We start from the raw sequence: 19756 nt of genomic DNA on the forward strand, positions 1-19756 counted from the left end.
GAAGCATGGTCCTAATGTGCAGGTTATTTCTAGGTAGGCAACTTGGCTTTTTCTTTCAAGACTTATGTTAAGGAAGGGATAAGAAAAAGGTATTCTTATTTAAGGATGAGCTTATGACAGTTTTGCTCTGTTTACATATAAATTCAATCTGCTCTGATGTATTAGGCACTTACATGTAAGACTTTAGTGACGGGATTATAAAAAGGTTAGAAAGAATCCTTATGATCACAGAACTTACTTTCAAATAGGGAAGACAGAAATAAGTACATATAATAAAAATATATTAAAAATGTACTGTTGTGATGTGAAGAAAATGAAAAAGAGTGAAAGAATAGAGAGCTGCTGGCCTCAAATGTAGTAGGTAGGCTGGATAGAGGAGGAGGTAGACAGAGCTTCTTCTGGGCAGGGAAAACAGCTTAGAAATGCTTCTTAGGTGAGAATGCACTCTGCATATTTCAGGAATGAATAGGGCAGTGTAGCTGGCATATACTAGAAGAATGGAATGGTACCAGATTGAGTTGCACAGAAAGGCAGAAGTGGCCAGCTTATGCTTTGCCAATCATTATACCACTTTGAGTTTTTATTCTAAATACAGTGAGAATATATGAATAATTGAAGCAGAAAGAAAACTTGATCTGATTATCTGTCTAAAAAGATACCCTTTCTCTGTGTGGAATACATTGTCAGGATTCAAAAGTAGAAACTAGAAGACCCATTCTATTGTAGTGACTTTGGAAATAATAGAGATAGAAATGAATTCAGGCTATAGTATGGACTTAGAACTAATTGCTGATTTAAGAGTGGAAGGTAAAGAGGATGAATTCTAAGATTTTGGACATGATCGTGGCAATAATAACGATGATAGCAGAGCAGCTGACACTTTCTGAACAATACAATTGGTTGTTTTGACTGTGCTATCTCACTGACTCCTCATAACAACTCTACGCATTTGTCCAAGGTCATTCAACTTAAATGGGACTTGGAACCCAATAGTTTGCCTCTAGATCCCATATTTTTATGTAGTGCACCACACTACCTTTGGAGTACAAGGCCAAGGTTATGTGTAAAATTTTCAGTCATCAGCATGGAGATGATTTTAAAAGCCAGGAGCTACATCTCTTGAGAGACTACTGAACAGAGGACCTTTTGATGATACTTTTCTAATTGTATGGGTAGATAAACTGAGACTCAGGGAGTTAAGTACCTTATGGAGGTAAGTCACAGCTATTTTTAGCCGAAGGCTGATGCTTTAGCTCTTTCAAATGCTTGGAATACAAGATTGCTGCACTGGGCTGGAGATTTAGCTCAGTGGCATAAATGCCTACCTGGCAAGCACAATGTTGTGAATTCGATCCCCAGTACAAAAAAAAAAAAAGATTGCTGCATGAAGTTAATAGTTAAGGAGAAAAAGATAAATATAAGTAAATACATATATACTGTGAATAAATATGTATTAAATATATAATATAATATAAATAAATACATATATACATTATATATAACTGTTATAGATAATTTGTAGTGATAGTAAGTGGTGATTTGCAGGATTGAAAAAGTTATGTAGCTTGTGTTTTCACCTTCTGTTATTTATATTAATATTTCTGGTTGTTTTTTTCCCCCTCTCATCTCTAACAAAATATCTCTATCACAAGATGAGAAAAGAATTTGTGATAATTAGCCTAAGAGCACACGAAGCCATTGCATGTATTTCATATGCTATCATGTCTCTACCCAATACTTTGTAGTTTGATTTGAAATTTCATTTTCTCTCTCAAACCTCAATAAACCTAGGATGTTTATTTTATTTATACACTTTATACCTATCAACATTAAGATATAATGGTGGTTTCAGTCATTTGACTTAATTTATCAAGACCACGCTTGTTGACAAAGTAATGTATTTTATACAGGCTCATTGTTGGGTAATCTTTTTCATCTTCTACTAAGAAAATTTTGTAAAGTAAAAACTAAAATTGGAAATATTACCAAATTTAAAAAATACTTTTGTACTATTTTACAGGAATGTTTAGGTGTTCATAATGTCACTGTACCCGTGTCTTCCCTTTGTAATGGAATTCATTTCCTACTTCACCCAAAAGTCCTGTATGAAATCTCCACATTTGGTATCCAAGAACCCAGAAATGAGGTATGATATGTTAAAAATTAGTGCAGATATTTACTGTACTTAGCTAAATCAAATTAACATTCTAATAAAGCTGGATAATGCAATGACTAACTAAAAAGAAACGACTTATGGCTATGTTGGTTTTGTTACTATTTTTATGAAAAAAATGTTAAAAATATGTGATTAAAAATGTAAAACATACTGGTCTAAAAGAATTTAAGTTAAGCAGTTTATTTATTTATAACTAAATTTTTAAAAAATTTTTTTTGGTACTGGAGATCGAGCTTATGACTTCACACTTGCCAGGCAGACACTTATGATACTGAGCTAAATCCCCGTCCCTAAAGATTATTATTGAAAGGAGATTATTTCAAATTTTATAAAAGTCGAAAAGCAGAAATTATTAAGGGAGAAAAAGTGGTTGAGAAGAGAATGTAACATGGTGCTTTGGAAATAGGAACATTTGAAGAGCAATACGTTAATTACAGTACGTTTACAGATTTTATAAAACGCTGCAGATTTGTGAGATGACTTAGTCGGACATTTCATTTTCCTGGATTATGTGTTTGTTTCGTTGAGCAGGTGAATGCTGCTGCCAAGGCCATTCTGCTGTATCTGCTTCAGGGCCGACTGATGATGACAGCGCTGACCTGGAACAAGTTTATTGAGTCTCTGTCTCCTGTCCTTCCAGTACTGCAGGTATTCTGTGCAGTCCACCTTTTATCACCTTTTACCATAAGCATTTGTGATTGATTAAACATGCAAACAGCCCCACTGTCATGTCAGAAAGATGAAGAGAAGCTGTGATGTCCCTGAGGATGAGTGAGCAGGAAGTAGATGGCTATTTAATTTCTGGCAGAAGATTAAACAAGGGTAGCTTGTTTGTCCATGTAGACTATATGTATGTGGGTGGGTGGGTGTTTGAAAAGTTATATGTAGATGTTTTAGACTGACAAATAGAACTCAACCTATATAAAGACTTTTCTATAAAATTGATAGTGCTTTTTAAGCAGATAATGAATAACTAATTTACACTCTGAATTCTGCATATGTGTGGTGAGAATGACACCTTGACTAACAAGCATATGGAAGCAAAGTATTTTGGCAGGAAGCTCAGGTCTGTACCTCCCTTGGATGAAAGATAAGAGTTTGGAGACATTGTGGGTACAGTCACTTTTCAGGAAAGCCCAGCCTTGGTCCTTGAGGCACATGGATCCTGGTGTCATGTAGTGTTCACAGCATTGTATCTTCGTACACGGGGACAGGGGCTGAGGATCCATCTGTACTATGCCTTGTTGATGGAATATTGGAAAATAAATCAGCAGATGTCAACTCTTTTGAAGTTTTCTAATGTTATTTAAAAAATATAGCTCTTTTAAAAATCAGCATAGTTTTATTTATTTATTTTAATGCAGTTTTATTTAGAAATCTTGATTTAGATTATTCTGAAAAGGGATTAATTTATTCAACTTAATTGAAAAAAAGTATGTGTTAAATGACAAGCTAATACAATTATTTTCAAGTTGAAAAGATGACTAAAGTCAAACAATAATTTTTCTTCAAAAAAATTTTTAGGGCTATGCTGATCCTGAAGACCCTTTGGGTAACTCCATTCTTCTTTTAAGTGAGGCAAGTTCTAAGGCAGGAGAAGAGATTCTTCCCTGTATGACTCGGTTAAAGTTCGTGCTGCGACTTTTGCTAGTGAAAAAGCCATCGTGAGTACAACATAATCTTTTGAATATAAACGATTAATGAAACTATTCTAGGAAAGCATTTACCTAAACTAAAAGCATTTAAAGAGAGATTATTCTGCATTATTAGATGGAGGTAACCAAACGTGTAAAAGATAAAAGCTCTTTTAGGTACTTTCCTGATGTGCTTGACAGCCTAGTCTTCCATCCCTTGTCAGATCAGTCTGCATTAAGGTGGTGCTAAAGGCATGTTGGAGAGTCATGGAAATAGATAGTTTGCAAAAATTGCAGTGTGTGTCTATCTTTTCTTTGGTCTTTTTGAGGCAGGGTCTCAATGTGCAGTTGAAGCTGGCTTTGAGCTTACTTTGTAGCCCAGGCTTGGTCTTGAACTTGCAATAGATCCTCCTTCCTCAGCCTCCAGAGTGCTGGAATATCAGATGTGCACACCATGCCCAGCTTGTCTGTCTTTTTTCTTTTCATAAATTGTTAGTTTCCTGGAATGATCCTTTTCAAAAGATCTATTCTGCAAATTAAGTTTTCCAGGAAAGTATATTAGACCAGATGTATTATAAAGCAGTTCTTCAAGTACTTTAATGTCACTCAGTTTGTGCTATTACTTTGGGAAATTAAAAAAGGTCCTTTACGTGACAATTATTAGCATGTCATTTTAACTAAAAGAAAAGGAGCAATATATTGCTTCTTTTTTTGTCAGTATTACCTCTTAACATGAATTTTCTTTTGCTGTCTTCAGGAAACAGTAGTTAACTTTTTTTTGTTGTTGAGAAGAGAAACAAGTTTAGAGTCAAGCTAACTCTCAAGATAAGCAGAGGAAAGCCAGATACATTGTTATCCTAATGCTTCCCACCACTGATCTTTGTATACTTGCTGGTTTTCTGTTTTTCTGTCCATTTCTAGTGGCAAGCTATATTTAATTTTTTCTTAAAAATTCCTACCCTCCTCATTTAATTGATTTTAATCCTAATCCATTCTCAGTATTTTGAAAGGAATTTTCATATTTGAGAAGAATCTAATATAAAAGTCTTCATACATTTTAGTGATACTGTACTTCTGTTATTAGTATAGGGTTATTGTAGTGCCCTAGAGATTTGGCCGTTTGTTTGGACTCTGATTATGAGTCTATAATACTTTTTATGGTTGAGATAAAACACTACATTTGAATTTTCAGATTGGCTTATTGAAGTTGAGTGTGATATTTAGTCTGTCTCATTTGTAATTATTGATTATTCTTTGTTTCTGACATTTATTTTATAGCTGTTGTAAAATTGAATTTAGTTATATATGAAAGATTTTTAAAATAAAAAGGAAAACATTAGCAAGGTTGCTATAAATATGGGTAATTATACTATTTTATTTATATACAATGATTCTTTATATTTATTACCTTTTTTGTAGATATTTCTATAGTCCAAAATACTGACTTATTTTGTGTTTTTAGGGTCCGTTCACTAGCATTAAAGCTTTTAACATCTCATCTTACAAGTGAAGGGGCTGATACAAAGCACCCTTTCATAGATGCCAGCCTTCTCTCCAGAGTTACTAATTTATTTATTGTGAAAAAACCTATTGAACTCAAATTGGATGACAGAAAAGAACTGGTTATTAAGGTGACTATAACTTTTGAGTTTATTAAACTGAGTGGTTACTTTATGCATTTTTGTATCACATATTTTATGTGATATTGTTTAGATTATGTATTTCTGTAAGAGTCATGATTCATGTCAGGTTTGAAATTATGTTGTAAGTCTCCTGTAGTTCACTATGATTCTATAGCAGTTAGTAATGAAATTATGTTCTGGGTTTACTGGATGCATTTATTTATTGAGTATTTCTGGAGTACCTGTTACATGCCACTGTCTCATAATGCTGATGTAAATTATTTTGAATAATATTTTAAATACAGGGTAAGGTGCAATAGTAAAAAGCAATTTTGTAATGATTTTTAAAAGTGAATGTCACTGACTTAAAACTGTTGAATTCTCTTTATGTTGAAATGCTTATAATAGCAAAAAAAGGAAAAATTCTTGTGACAGAAATTTTGAGTCTCTTAATTGCAGGAGAAAAACAGTACAATATAGAAAGACAGATTCTCTTAAATTTTACAATAATTCTAAGAATTTTTGTTAGTAGTTTTTCTACATTTTTGCCTTTTTATATACCTTTAGAAATTCAGTGCCCATTTCCCTGTTTTTAACCAGGGCCATACCTCCATCATACTGGACTGATACAGCATTCTATAAAGAAGGCTGTCCTTAATCTTCCTGGATTTATTTCCGTTCTTTATAGCTTCACATTTCACTTTGAGTTCACAATCTCACAGTTACTATTTAAATTTATATTAGCTTTCTACCACTAGTGATGATAATAACGTAGAGCCGCATGTAATATAGTGGTTGGAGTGTTTATTTATTTATTTATTTTTGGTGGAACTGGAAATTGACCTAGGGTCTTTGCCCAGTGCTTTTTGCATATGAGACAGGGTTTTATTAAATTGCCTTGATCCGAATTTGTGTTCTTCTAGACTCAATCTCTCATGGTCCTAGGATTGCAGTCATGTTCTACTGTGCTCAGCTAAGATGTGTGTTTGTGTGTGGGTTTTTGGTTTTTTTGTTTGTTCTTGGTGCTGGTCGTTGAACTCATGACCTCATGCTTTCCAGGTGGGCATTGTGCCACTGAGCTATATCCCTGGCCCTGTACATTTTTTCTTTTTTAAATGGATAAACGTATTAAGTTTTTTGGACCTAATGTTTAGGGCTGTATGACAATGTAGTAAAAAGGACTGGAGAGTCTTCTGCTGACTACATACAGGTTCAGCTGGGGAGATCACTTAGCACTAAGCCACTCATTGTCACTGCTTTGCATGTACGTGTAGTTTGGAGGGAGGGAGAGATGGAGAAATTCTGAAACTGTCTTTTGTGAGTCTTAGTAGGATTAAAAGATGGCACTGGGTGAAAGTAAGAAAGAATGTCATCTTTGTCCTTCCCATTGCTGGTTTTGTTATCTCATATTCTGTCCTGCTGTGTAGTGAGGCCAGGATCAGTCCTTGACTGTTAATTGCCTTTCAATCCCTATGACAGACTATCTGAGAAAAACCTCTAGAGGGAAGATTTATTTTGGCTTACAGTTTCAGAGGTTTTTAGTCCATGGTCAGCGGTGGCGTCGTGTGGGCCTGTGGGAGGGAAAACATAGTAGCAGAGCTGCTTACCATCGTGGCAGCTGGGAAGCGAGTTCTGAAAACTGTGCTTTCGGGCTTCTTTCTGCTGCTTCTGTTGTATCTGGGGTCCTCACCTGTTGAGTGGTGCTGCCCACATTCAGGGTGCTTCTCCCACTCAGTGTACCGTTTCACACACCAGTCTTCTTTGGAAACGCCTCATAGACACACACGAAGTGTGCTATTCTAATGTTCCAGGTGTTTCTCAGTCCCTGACTGTCATTTTACTGCACCTGTTCGTTCCAGATCTCTATGAGGGAGGGAATGGAGAAAACTGGGGGATTTCTAACTAGTGTGGGAACACAAAGATATCCTGAGTCATAGATCTGGGTGGCCCTTTTCGGGGTGTGGAGATGTTAGGAAACAAGAATTTTTTTTTTTTTTTTTTTTTTTTATTACAGTCTTGAGGTACTAAGGGATTATTGGGCTGTGAATGACATCCTAGCAAAAGTACAAGTTAAAAAAGGAGGCTTATTTAAAATCATGGCTCGTTTTTTAGATCCTAAATTCCTCCTAGACCTTGTATATCATTGTTGCATATTTACATGTAAATATATCAGTTACCTAAGGTATGTTGACTTTTTAAGCTTTTTTTATTACCCAAACTATAAAATTTTATTGTGGCATTGGAAGCACATGAAATACAACTTTCTTTCTTTTCTTTTCTTTTTTTTTTTTTAATTTGTAGTTGGAGACTGTTGAAAAGGTATATGAAGTCTTCACCTCAGATGATGTTGACCTTTCTTTGAGAAAGTCAGCTGCAGAACAGTTAGCTGTGATTATGCAAGGTACCATCTTGAAGGGGAATGATTACTCTACTGCTACCATAGGATTTGAGATTGTTGTGTGCATTAGTGTCATGGGTAGTAGATTGTGATTTATATGCTAGATCCAGCTTGTTTTCTTCGCTCTTCAGGCTACAGATAGTTTTTACATCTTTAAAGAAGCAAAACCAACACCAAAGAATATGCAAATGAGACCATATGTGGCCTGCAGAGTCTAATGTATTTACTACTTGATTATTTATAGAAAAAGTTTGCTGGACTAGTAGGTTATCATTATTTAACCTACAGATTGTTGCTTGGTAGAATTATCTTTTAAGATATCATTAGATTTATGAAAATAAATTATGTTTCCATCTCAATTTACCTAGTATGTGGTGTTCAATTGGTACGTCTTGCTCAGGAAATTAATCAGACAATACATCTGTAGGTAGGTAAATAAAAATAACATGGTATAGCTGTACATTTTCTTTAAGGGTCTGTTTTTAAATACAACTAGAAAATACACTATTAACTTTATGTTATTGTTATTCTGCAGGTTTCCATTCACTTGGTTAATTTTTATTTTTCTATATCTCTGTTACATATCCTTTAGTATTTGTGAGAAAAGGTAACTGCATTTACATGACACAAAGATTTTTATGGTTAACATTACTTCTCTTGACATTACTGGATATTGGGATGAGAGAGTAATTTGAAAGAACATGTTCAATATATTTATATTTTTAAAATTTTAATATTCTTCATGACACAATTCAATTATAAAATAAGCTAAAGATCTGAGTAGGCATTTCTCAAGAGTACATACAGATGCCTAAAAGTTAGATGAAAAAAAAAATTCTGTACATCACTGACCATTAAGGAAAATGAATTAAAACCACAGTGTGAACCTGGGCATGGTGGGCATTCCTGAAATCCCAGTATTCATGAGGCTGAGGCTGGAGAATAGGAGAATCACTGCAAGTTTGAGGCCATCATGGGCTACAAAGTGAATTCAAGACCAACCTGGACTGCATAGTAAAACCCTGTCTCAAAAAGACAAAAACCAAACCAAACCAAACCCATCCATACCAAGCTAAATTACAGTGAGATGGCAGCTCACTTCAGTTGGAGTAATAGTTGTCACAAAATTAAAATATTGAGGAAGAAGTATCAAAAAGAGAAATAAATCCTGGCAAGGATAGAGAGAAATGAGAATTCCTATGCATTCTTGATGGGATGTAATTAGTGCAAACATTGTGGGAAACAGTAGATAAGTTCTTAGAAAAAAATTAAAAGAAGAACTCCTATATGATCCAGCAATCCTATTTCTGAATACACATCCAGAGGAAAAAAAGCCAGTAGTTTGAAGAGATATCTACACTCTTGTAGATAAAGCACTGGTCACAGTAACAAATTTGTAGTATTAATAACAATAATACAGACTACAGAAAAAGGAATCTAAAAAATTTGAAGGATCTTGGTTAAAAAACAAATCTCTTTTAGAGAGCATTCTTACAACATTGTTAACATTTAAAAAATACAGTATAATTTTGGTTTCCAGTAAGTACTGGAGGTAATGGATACCTTTTTTTTGAGGTAGCAGTTGAAGGTAGTATACTGAAAGTTGCTTATTCTATGTCAGCATGTGTGTGTGTGTGTGTGTGTGTGTGTGTGTGTGTGTGTGTGTGTGTGTGTGTGTGGGTGTGTGGGTGTGTTCTCAGAATACAGGAGAAAATTTGTAAGTTGTTATATACTTGGCATGAATCTATAAACAACTAGAGTTTCTGGCTATAGTAACATTATGTATGTGTTTATGTTTAAAATTCTTATAACTTTATTACAAATAAAATGCATGAATATATGCTTGCTAAGAGTTCATATTCTTTAGAAACGTGTAGAATTAAAATATCTTTTCCTTCATATTTGCTATTAATATTTTTTGAGTTGTTATTTTATATATAAAAATGTTCATGCTGCATGCTATATCGAAATTTTTTGAGTTTATATATTTGTAAAACAAGAAATGTCTATACTAGTTCCCATAAATATTTTTTCAGTTTTAATTCTTACATTATTAAAATAAAATGTGCTAGTTACTTAAGTGTTTTCACTTTATAAAGACATGTATAAGGTAAAAAAATTAGAATTTTTATCTTTTAAAGTCAACTCTAGGCACAATTATTATCAATAGTTTGCAGAGTATGTAAATACCTGACGTATATATCAAAATATATTTTAAAACTATGAAAATGTGTTTTAACTCTTAATAACTTTTGTCTATAGATATTAAAATGCATGCTGTGGTGAAAAAGTTATGCTTAACTGACAAGATAATTGAATATTTAAATGAATGTGTGAGTCAAGATGGCAAGGTAAGATTAATGGCTGGATGTATTTTTTTGTAGATTGATGTTATTATTCATCAGTTCTGGAACTGAATCTAGCTGAATTTGGATACATACTTGGACTTCATCCTAACTATTATCCATTATGTCATTCTTTTAAAAAAATTTCTAAAATGCAGTCTTTCTAAAGAAAAACTAATCTTAAAGTTTATTTTAAGATTTTTAAATAGAAAAGATATTTAAATAGAAGTGTATAGAAATCTAATTTTCATGGAAAGTAATTCTCAATATTTATTTGGACTTAGTTTCAAGTAATTTAATAACAAATGCATATATTTAGAATAAGCTAGTATTTTTCTTTTTAAAGCTCACCTCAGAACTGATAAAAATAAAATAACTGTGTGTGTTTCTTCCTGGCCAGGTTGTGGAATGTTTGATTCAGCCGAGCCTCACGCTCTTGAGGAAGGTTTTATGTGCTGATCCACTCTTGCGTCTTTCCCTCTCACAACAGTCTTCTCTCTTGATCCTGTTATTCAGAGGTGAATAAAATAAAATTGTTGATAATGATGTCAGCCTTAGTTTTAAAAACTTTTGTTCATTAACTGTAGGTAACATTTATTTTCCATTTTACCAAGAGAATGACAAAATTTCTTACTTATATGCTACTAAAAATACATCACCAGCCATTAATACCACTCTGAACATTTCCCTGTAATCTTGTTACTAAATGGACCTTAGGAGAAAAGCTGAATCGTTTCTAATTGTTCTTTGTACCTGTACGTAGGTACAGCCTGTGATTCTCAGATGGTAAATGATTGTTTACAAAGAGAGAAAAATGAAACTGCTGTCACCTCTTCCTTTTTCAGCATCTGATTTTTTTCCTTGTTTTGCTTATGGCATCTTATCCCGGACTGTGGTGTTTTTGTTTTTTAGTGGTACCTGATTATTTTTTTAAATTGGTTATCAGGAAACATATAAAGTTTCTTCCTTTCTATTCAGTTTCCTTGATATTTCATGAAGATTCTACTACAGTGACTGAAGTCGGAGCACTGTTTTGTCTTCTGTTGTTTGATGAAGTATCAAGAATGGATATGTGGTGAGATATAAGAAATGATAAGTAGTTTTGTGTTTCTTGGGACTAGGTCTATTCTGCAGTTAAGGTTGGCCTTGAACTCACTTTGTAGCCATACTGACCTCGAACTCACAGCTCCTCCTGCCTCAACCTCTGAGTGCTGGGATTATAGGCATGTGCCACATGGGGCTGGTGTTTTTGCGCTCTGATTTTCAAAACTAATTATTTTCTGCTAGGACTTAATTTTGAGGAAACACAATACTTTGATTTTTGGTTTGAGAAAAGAGTATTAAAAAGCATATTGGCTCATAAAGTCATAAAACTTTAATTTTGAATATTATTGACAAGAAAAGCAGTGGAATTTTTTTTTTTTTTGCATGTATTTTTAGTACATACGGTCAGTTTGGGTGCTTTTTCTTTAGTATTTTATTATTTAAAAAAGAAGAGAAGATAATGATAATACCTGGTTAATACTGATCTTGAACAACATCAGTGGAAGAGGAACACAAAGGCCGGCTGCTAATGCAGCCACCATGCTGTGTGAATTGTGTGTTTTATGAAATTTTTAAAAGAAAAGCATAATTTATTCTTCATAAGGAAATCCAGCAAGCATGTAATTATACTAGGTGATAATCCAATTGCAATCTTGATTTTATTTTCAGTCAAAAATGTAAAGAAGGTTGTATTACATAGCATTTTGGTTTACTCAGTTGTGCTTTTCTTTTTTTTTCTTTTATGAAATAGGTCTATTAACCCTTCCAGTAAACCTTCTGTGACATCAGGCTTCAGTTTGCCTGTTTCAGTTTTTAGAAGGTAAAAGATTTATTTATCTAATTTTCTTGAAGAATAAAGTATTGTTACTTAAAGTGAAACCACAATCTATAATTCGTTACAATTTTTATTTAGTATTTGAATCATATAACTTACAATGCTTTCATATTTCCTTCATGGTTGTGGTTTTGAGGTTTCAGTAACTTTACATCCCTACCCACCAACTCTTTGTTTTGCTATTGTTCACATATTCAGAAAATAGCCCAGAAAAATTGAAAGAAGTACATACAGTGCATTCCTTAATGCCTTTCAACAATTCTTAACATATGGGATTGTTTGCTTTCTCTCTGACTGTATTTTTAAGTTTATATTTGCTATTCTCGCTCAACTATTTGAAAATTTCTGACATGATTTATTCTTTCAAAATACCAGATCCTGCTGGCTGTGGTGGTGGAGGTCTGTAATCCCTGAATTTGGGAGGGGGAGCCAGGAAGATCACCACAAGTTCAGGCCAGTTACAGCTACATAGTGGGTCTCAAAAAACCAACCAAATAAAGAAAAACCAAAATCCTGGATCTCTTGCATTGCCTTTGGTTTCCTATTCAGACTTTAAAAAAAAAAGAAAATTATTTTTCTTTATGTATTATGTACTTGATGTATAAAACTCTTAAAGCATAAAGTCCAGGTACTTTTTTTACATATAAGTATATGCATAGAACTAACATGAAAACTATGATAACAGAATACTACTAGCCATTTCTATTGGTTTCTAACAATCCAAAATGTAATCTTGTTTCAATTTCTATAACTACATTTTTTTCTCTATTCTTTGAATTATGTAATAGAGTGAATTTTTATATTTTTCTTCTTTTGCTCAACTTGAGAGGATTTATTTATACTATTCCATGAAGCATTGGTTGGTTCATTCTCACTGTGAAGTAGTCTCTATAAGAGTATGTAGTAGTTTTACTTACATGAACTGTTTATGGGCACTTCTTTCGTTTCTTGTTTGGGACATTTTGAACAAATGACTGCTAAAAACATGCTTGAACATGTCTAATTCCTGCGATATAGGGCATTTATGTTTTGTGTATTATGTACTATCAAACAGTATAACAAAATAACTGTACCAATTTATATTCTTTTTTTTTTTTTGTCTTTTTCATTTTTATCGGAACCGAGGATCGAACTCACGACTGCCTGCTTGGAAGGCAGGTGCTTATGCCGCTGAGCTAAATCCCCAGCCCCACCAATTTATATTCTAATGAGCAGTGTAAGAATATTAGCTGTCCCACAATATCTTTATTCATTAGAATCTACTTATCTGTTACTTGGATAGCTTTATTTAATTAATTAATTAATTAATTTTTATTTTGAAGAGAAAAAAGATAAAACACAAAAATCAAGAAGCAAACAAATTACAAAACCAACAACTAAAACCAAATGACAGCAACACCAGCAACAATAGCAATAACCAAAAAACCCCAATAGCGATATAGGTTTTCAAAACCAGATGATAGGAATTTAACATTGGTTGTTATATTGTGTATTGTTATCTATAAAATAGTTGCTCTGGTTACCAGATGTAGGATCAAAACACAACAGTAAAACAGAAAAAAACATTGGATTTCAAAAACAAGACAGAAATTCCCCATAGTTGCTATAATGCGTAGTGTTATCCTCCAAATAGGTACTTTAGACCTGCAAACCTGCAAAGTCAATCAAACAATAGAAGCATTAAGTTACGCTATCATCTCAGTGCGACTTTCTCTGAGCCAGCCCATTGCTAAAGTAGCGGGCTGGGGGATGGGAGAGTTTCTCTTCTTGTCTCCCAGCTGCACACTGGCTGACTCACAGGAAGGTTTGGTTTGCCTTGGCTTCTTGATTGTCTTCCCATCCTATATGGCTGCCCCTGGCTCTTGGATAGCTTTAATAGCTTTTATTCAGCTAATGATTTTAAAGATATTTTTCCATACTTGTGATTTTATTTAGTCTGTGTTCTTAAGTTTTTTTCGAAGAACTATATAGTTTTTGTTCAGTCTGACAATGTTTACCTTTAAATGTGGGATATATTTACTATAATTGCTAATGTTTTTGAATACAAATTGGTTATCTTGCTATTTTCTACATGCCCACTGTGAGAATTTTTTCTTTCTTTTTTGAATTAATTTTTAAAATTATTCCATTTTTGTCAGTTGCTAGATTGTAACTATGCATTTTGTAAATATTCGATTATATATTCTGTGTATTTTATATAAAATACAATATTACAGATATTTATAAGGCATTATATAGTAACCGTACATTTGAAAGGATATATAGGATATATATTATTAAAATCTCTAGATTAAACTATAATTTATTTCCTTAACTAAAAATTAATTTTACTACATTCAAAATAGTGTACAGGGGGCCTGAGGGTTTAGCTCAGTGGCATAAGCACCTGCCTTGCAAGCAGAGGGTCGTGAGTTCGATCCCTGGTAATGATAAAAAAGGAATAGTGTACAGGCTTTAGAAATTTTTTCATTAGATTCATATACGTTAAACCTTTTGTATTAGTCTTCATTTCTTCTTGGATTTCTTTACTTTCATCTGAGATTTACTTATTTGTCCCAGAGTGTGTGTAATGTAAAAATTCTTCTGTTCCAGTTTTAAAGGATATTTTCATTAGTCATAGAATTTTGAATTGGGGGTTTACTCCATTCTTTGTTGACAGTTGGTTGTCAAACCGGTCATGGTGGTGTACTCTTGTAATCCCAGCACTCAGGAGGCTAAACTGGAGACTTGTTACAAGTTTGAAACAGTGTAGGGTACAAAGTCAGCCCAAGGCCAGCCTGAGCTGCACAGTGAGTTTCAAATAGACCAAAAAAAAGAAGAAGAAGAAGAAGTTGTTAGTTGTATGCTTAACTTCTTTGGAGAAAATATGGATGTCCCAGAAGTCCGTTCCTCTGTGAACAGTGTATCTCACACTGGTGGTGGAGACCTGTGCCACAGCTGGCTGTGACCATTGAAAGCTCTGGAAGTTTTTCCATATCTGCCTTACATGTTAATTATTAAAGTAATATCCACGCGTTATGGTAAATATTCCCCCCAAAGCCTCACGTGATCATGAGTGCAGACCTTTCAAAGGCAGCTGAGTCTAGCATTTGTGATTGGTTTGTTGTGTGGTTTGCTGAAATTGGTGATGTGAATGTTGCACCCCCAGGGTGCGTAACCAGCATACAGTATAAGGGAGAGGAGGAGGCATGCTTTGCCCCTTTTGCCCCTTTTCTTGTGTTCACTCATGGTATCCGCCCTGAGTGGTTGACCCTTACCTGTGCCATCCTGCTTTGGACCCAACTGAGTGTGGATTGAAACATCCAAAAACTATAAAGTAAATAAACTTTTCCTTCTCCAATTTTGGGCATCAGGTATTTTGTCTCAGCAAATAGAGAAAAGTAACTAAGACATCACTGTCTGTTGCTTTTTGTTTTTTGACTGTCTGCTTTACAATTTTGTCTGTCGTTCTATTGTGATATCTGTGTATATTTTTTATATTTGTTCTGCTTAATACTTGTATGGAATTGAATTGAAGTAGATGTTCTTTATGCTATTTAAACTTTTTTTTTGTTAGTATCTCTTTAAAACTGCTTTTACCCAGTTTTATTTTTTTCTTGGATTTTGATTACACGTACATGAGATAGGTTTGCTAACATTAAAAGAAAAATTTGAGCAAGGAATGATTTGTGAATCAGCTGCTCTCAGAACCACCAAGAGTTTTAAAGAGTTCCACTGCAACAGTATGGGCATGAACTTTTAAAGCCTGACAGAGAAACAAGATAGAGAAAATATATTTGACTGTAAGTCTAGGAAGACCATATTTAAAGGTTACATGGCAGTTTTCTGATTGATACAGTTTCTGAGTTTGATCTGTTGTTTATATTGGACCCTAGTTTGCTTATGTGGGTACGTAAAGAATTAGAGCTACTTTAGTCCATTTGCTTTCCAGTGAAAAAGATTTTAAACAACTACAATGGTACCTCGTTTCACATTTGCTTTTGTTTGGGAACAATTTGCTTTCGAACAGAAGCATTATGCAGAATTTTGTTTTTATTTGGAACTCTGCATTCAGTGATTAGCATGACTGCAGCTATCTTTCCTTTACAAATATGAATGTGACTTACTTTTCCAGAATTGTGGAGTGAAGTAAGTTTGTGATCCACTGTGTATCCTATATATGATACTCTTTTTGTGTTTTTCTTCCTTTTGCTTCAGTCTGACTATTTTCTTATAACTTGTTGTCTGATACTTTTTGGCTCTAGCGAGTATATATTAAATTTATCTATTGAGTTTTGAATTTTAGTTATTTTTTTCATTTTTAAAATTATTCACTTATGTTTATAGATTTCTGTTCTCTGATGAAATACTCTGTCATGCAATGCTTTTCTTGAAAACGTTAATACAATCTTTTTTATAGTTCTTGTGTAATAATTTCAGTATCTGGTTCTTCTCTGATATATTGGTTATTTCTGGAGCTTCTTCCTTTGGTTATTTTGTATCAGTCATCTTGGAAGTATTATAATGAAGTATCTTTATAAAAGAAAGGCTTATTTGGTTCATAGTTTTGGAGGTTCATGGCTGATGGCCCCATGTGCTGATCTAAACAAGGATTTGATCTACTCAAGGATTAGACAGAGCTGATTCAAGGTTAGGGTTCAGTCTTGGCCATCAGCCCCTGGTAAGGACATCATATCCCGTCAGGACTGTGATGAAGCAAAACCACCTCATGAGGCAGGAAGAAGAGGAGCCTGGGGTCCCACTGGCCCCATTGAGGGACTCTCCAGTGACATCAGAACCTCCCACTAGGCCCCACCTCCTAAATGTTTCACCATCTCCCAATAGTGCCGCCCTGGGCACCAAGCTTTTAGTATGTGAACCTTTGGTTGATCTTCAGTGTCAAATCATAGTTCATTTTATACTGCCCTGGCAAAGCTAGTAATGTTTGATGGAATACTACACTTAACAAATGAAAAATTGAAGTGACTGATTATTATATATCTGGCTGTAGTTTTATTTTGGTTATGGCTCATTGTAGTTCTTTATGCTTAATTTGTCTGCATGTCAGTTTGCATTCTCATGTTTGGGAAGTTTTCAGCTATTCCTTCTCTAAATAGTCTTTGGTTATCATTTATTTTGTCACCTTCTTTTTCTTATATACCTATCAATCTTATGTTGTTTTTCTTGCATCAGCTTGCAGCTGTTTGTTATTTCTTGATTTCTTGTTATTTTATAAGATCTCTCCTTTCCTGTTCACTGTAATCTTGTCTTTGAGATCTAAAAGTCTATCTTCCCTTTTATTGAGACGGTTTTGCCAACCTTTGATGGAATTTTTGATTTCCTGGATATTTCTTTGAATCTGTTTCAGGCATTCTCTATGTGTCTTATATTGTTCATTCAAGGTTTCCATCTTTTTGCAGTGTTCCTCTAATTTTTTAACTATTTCTTCTTTAGATGTCTTAAGCATTTCTTTCATTACATTTGCCATTTCTTCTTTTAGCTGCGAAACTATTTCTGATCTGTGTTCTTTCATTGCTTTCCAGAGTTGTTTCCTTTCTTTGTTGCTATCATTTCAGGGGTTTCAGGTGTATGGCTTACATTTTCTATTGTGTTCATATCTCCTAGGCTTGCTAGGGATGGGCTGGAGCTTTGAGATTGCATCTTGTTCTTTAGTTTTGTCATTTTCCAGTATTCCCTTAGGGAAACTGAATGCAAGGTCTCAATCGTTTCTTGGGTTGACAATATCTATGCCTACTGCAGGAAGTTGTCCCCAGTTGAGTGAAGGTCCTTAGACAGGCCTTCCCAGGTGACTCCCAGCTGCCAGGCTAAGAGAGATGTGCTGAAGCTGCACCATGGAATAGAACTCACAGCATGCACTTTTGGCTGGTGAGGCAAAACACACGAGGCTCTGGGCCACTTTGGGATTGCTGGGCAGGGTCCAAATAGGGCAGGAGGGATCTTCCCAGAGATCCCTGGGTGATGGGGGCTGCTGGGCAATGTCCCACCAGGCTTCTAACAATGTTCTGATGCCCCACCATGGCATGGATCTCTCAACATGCACTTTTGGCTCTCAAGGCAGAGTGCTGGGAGGTGGGGGGATCACTGGGCTGGGCCCAACTGGTCCAAGAGGGAGCATCGCAGGGTTCCTCTGGCGATGGTGGATGTGGGTGGGGTCCTACCAGGCTCAGAGTGATGGGCAGAGGCTGCACAGTGAGATGGAACTCTCAGTGTTCCTTTCCACTAGCGAGGCAGAGCACAGGTGGCTCCAGGCCACTTGGGGGTCATGGGGCAGGAACCCAAATAGACACAGAGGGACCTTCCCGGTGGTCCTCCGGTGAAGGGGACGCTGGGCAGGGCCCTAGCAGGCTCAGAGTGAATGTCTGATGCCCCACTGGGGGATGGAACTCTCAGTGTGCACTTTTGCCTCGCGAGTGCAGGCAGCTCCCAGGCACTTGGGAGTCACTGGGCGGGGCCCAACTAGGCCAAGAGAGAACACTGGTACTCTTAAAAGAAAATAAATTGGCATTCCGTCCCTTGTTAACATCTGAAGATAGGCAGTTCCTTTAGTATCTTTGAGAATTTTCATTTTGATCATGTGTGAAAATGGGTGCCTCGCCTTGTAACTGTGAATGAATGAGATGGGACAGCGTTTGAAAAAAAGTAGGCACATGTATGTAAGGTGAAAACATTTTGTTTGATTTGCTGTGACATGGACTCTGACTTTAGGAGTGTTAACTATATTTGCAACAAGTCAAGTATAGTACAGGGTGTAGTAAGTCGTCAGTAAAAGTTAAATGATGTGTTTTTTGGTAGTTTAGAGGCAAAAAGAATAATCGATACATTGTATAAACTATGATAATTTAGAAGTAGGAATTGTGGGAAAGATCTCTGCATTATTATGTAATAGGAAGCATACAGCTATCTCAATTTGTGACCCATCTTTTTGAATACTGTTTAAGAATATGTGAAGTTTGTAATTATTTGTATATATTTTCCCTAGGTATCATCTACCAGTGCATGTAGATGGCCACCATGCTGTGAGCCCTTATTCAGTAGTTTTGGCTTTGTCTGCTGATTGTTTGGCTTTGAAGCCTGTGTCAGATATGCTGAGAATAGCATGGAACTTGTCATGGTATCACGGGAGTGATAATCTATTGAAGGAAATGAACTCTGAAACTAAAATCCAAGAGTAAGCAGTTATATTTAAAAATAACATGGTTAAGTACTTGTAACCAATTAATTACAGTTTACTTTTTCTTCATATCAAATAGCTTTTTCACTTGGTACTACCATCTGCTTCTGCTTTTAACTGAAGATTTTTTTACTTTATTTTAATGATTTATGTGTGTGTATTATTTTTAAACTACCACATGAAAGATATTTAAATGCCATTGTAATTTTTGCTGTTTTAAGTTTGTTTAGTTAATAGTTCTAAATCATTAGCAAAAGTGCTCTGGGTTAGAGTAAAGCTAGTTAATAAGTGTAGAATGTTATTACTATGTTAATGAGTATTTTTGTATTTTTAATATTCTAATGTCAGACTGTTAGGAATAAAAAATGTTTTATATTTCTTTAAGAAGGTTAAAGTCAGTATAAATACTTAATATGCTAATGTAAAACTAATACTGGCACACACCAGTTTTCTTTTGGCTATCTTTAATTAAAAGAGAATGAAGAGAGTCAATCTTTAATTAAAAGAGAATGAAAATAAAGGATTTAAATG

The 19756-nt window shown here is 34.7% G+C and overlaps 1 protein-coding gene across 5 annotated transcripts in view; it reads left to right on the forward strand.

The window, feature by feature from the left end:
- The window catches only part of Rttn (rotatin), a 182362-nt gene that overhangs the window by 43514 nt on the left and 119092 nt on the right, over nucleotides 1-19756 (forward strand). For 3 of the 5 annotated variants that reach the window (XR_010041369.1, XM_003466520.5, XM_063231470.1), the window contains 10 exons: nucleotides 2021-2146; nucleotides 2708-2824; nucleotides 3701-3840; nucleotides 5273-5441; nucleotides 7734-7833; nucleotides 10093-10181; nucleotides 10576-10693; nucleotides 11154-11250; nucleotides 11971-12039; nucleotides 19034-19222. Coding sequence is in view for 4 of the 5 variants with exons in the window: in XM_003466520.5 (XP_003466568.2) it covers nucleotides 2021-2146; nucleotides 2708-2824; nucleotides 3701-3840; nucleotides 5273-5441; nucleotides 7734-7833; nucleotides 10093-10181; nucleotides 10576-10693; nucleotides 11154-11250; nucleotides 11971-12039; nucleotides 19034-19222 (1214 nt within the window). In the remaining variant the exon portion in view is untranslated. Of the gene's footprint in view, nucleotides 1-2020; nucleotides 2147-2707; nucleotides 2825-3700; nucleotides 3841-5272; nucleotides 5442-7733; nucleotides 7834-10092; nucleotides 10182-10575; nucleotides 10694-11153; nucleotides 11251-11970; nucleotides 12040-19033; nucleotides 19223-19756 lie in introns of those variants that run through there. The other 2 variants (XM_063231469.1, XM_063231472.1) reach the window with 2 other exon arrangements.

This window comes from Cavia porcellus, unplaced genomic scaffold, assembly GCF_034190915.1.
Source record: "Cavia porcellus strain 051 isolate PalLab524CR breed Dunkin Hartley unplaced genomic scaffold, mCavPor4.1 scaffold_20, whole genome shotgun sequence".
NCBI lineage: Eukaryota > Metazoa > Chordata > Mammalia > Rodentia > Caviidae > Cavia > Cavia porcellus.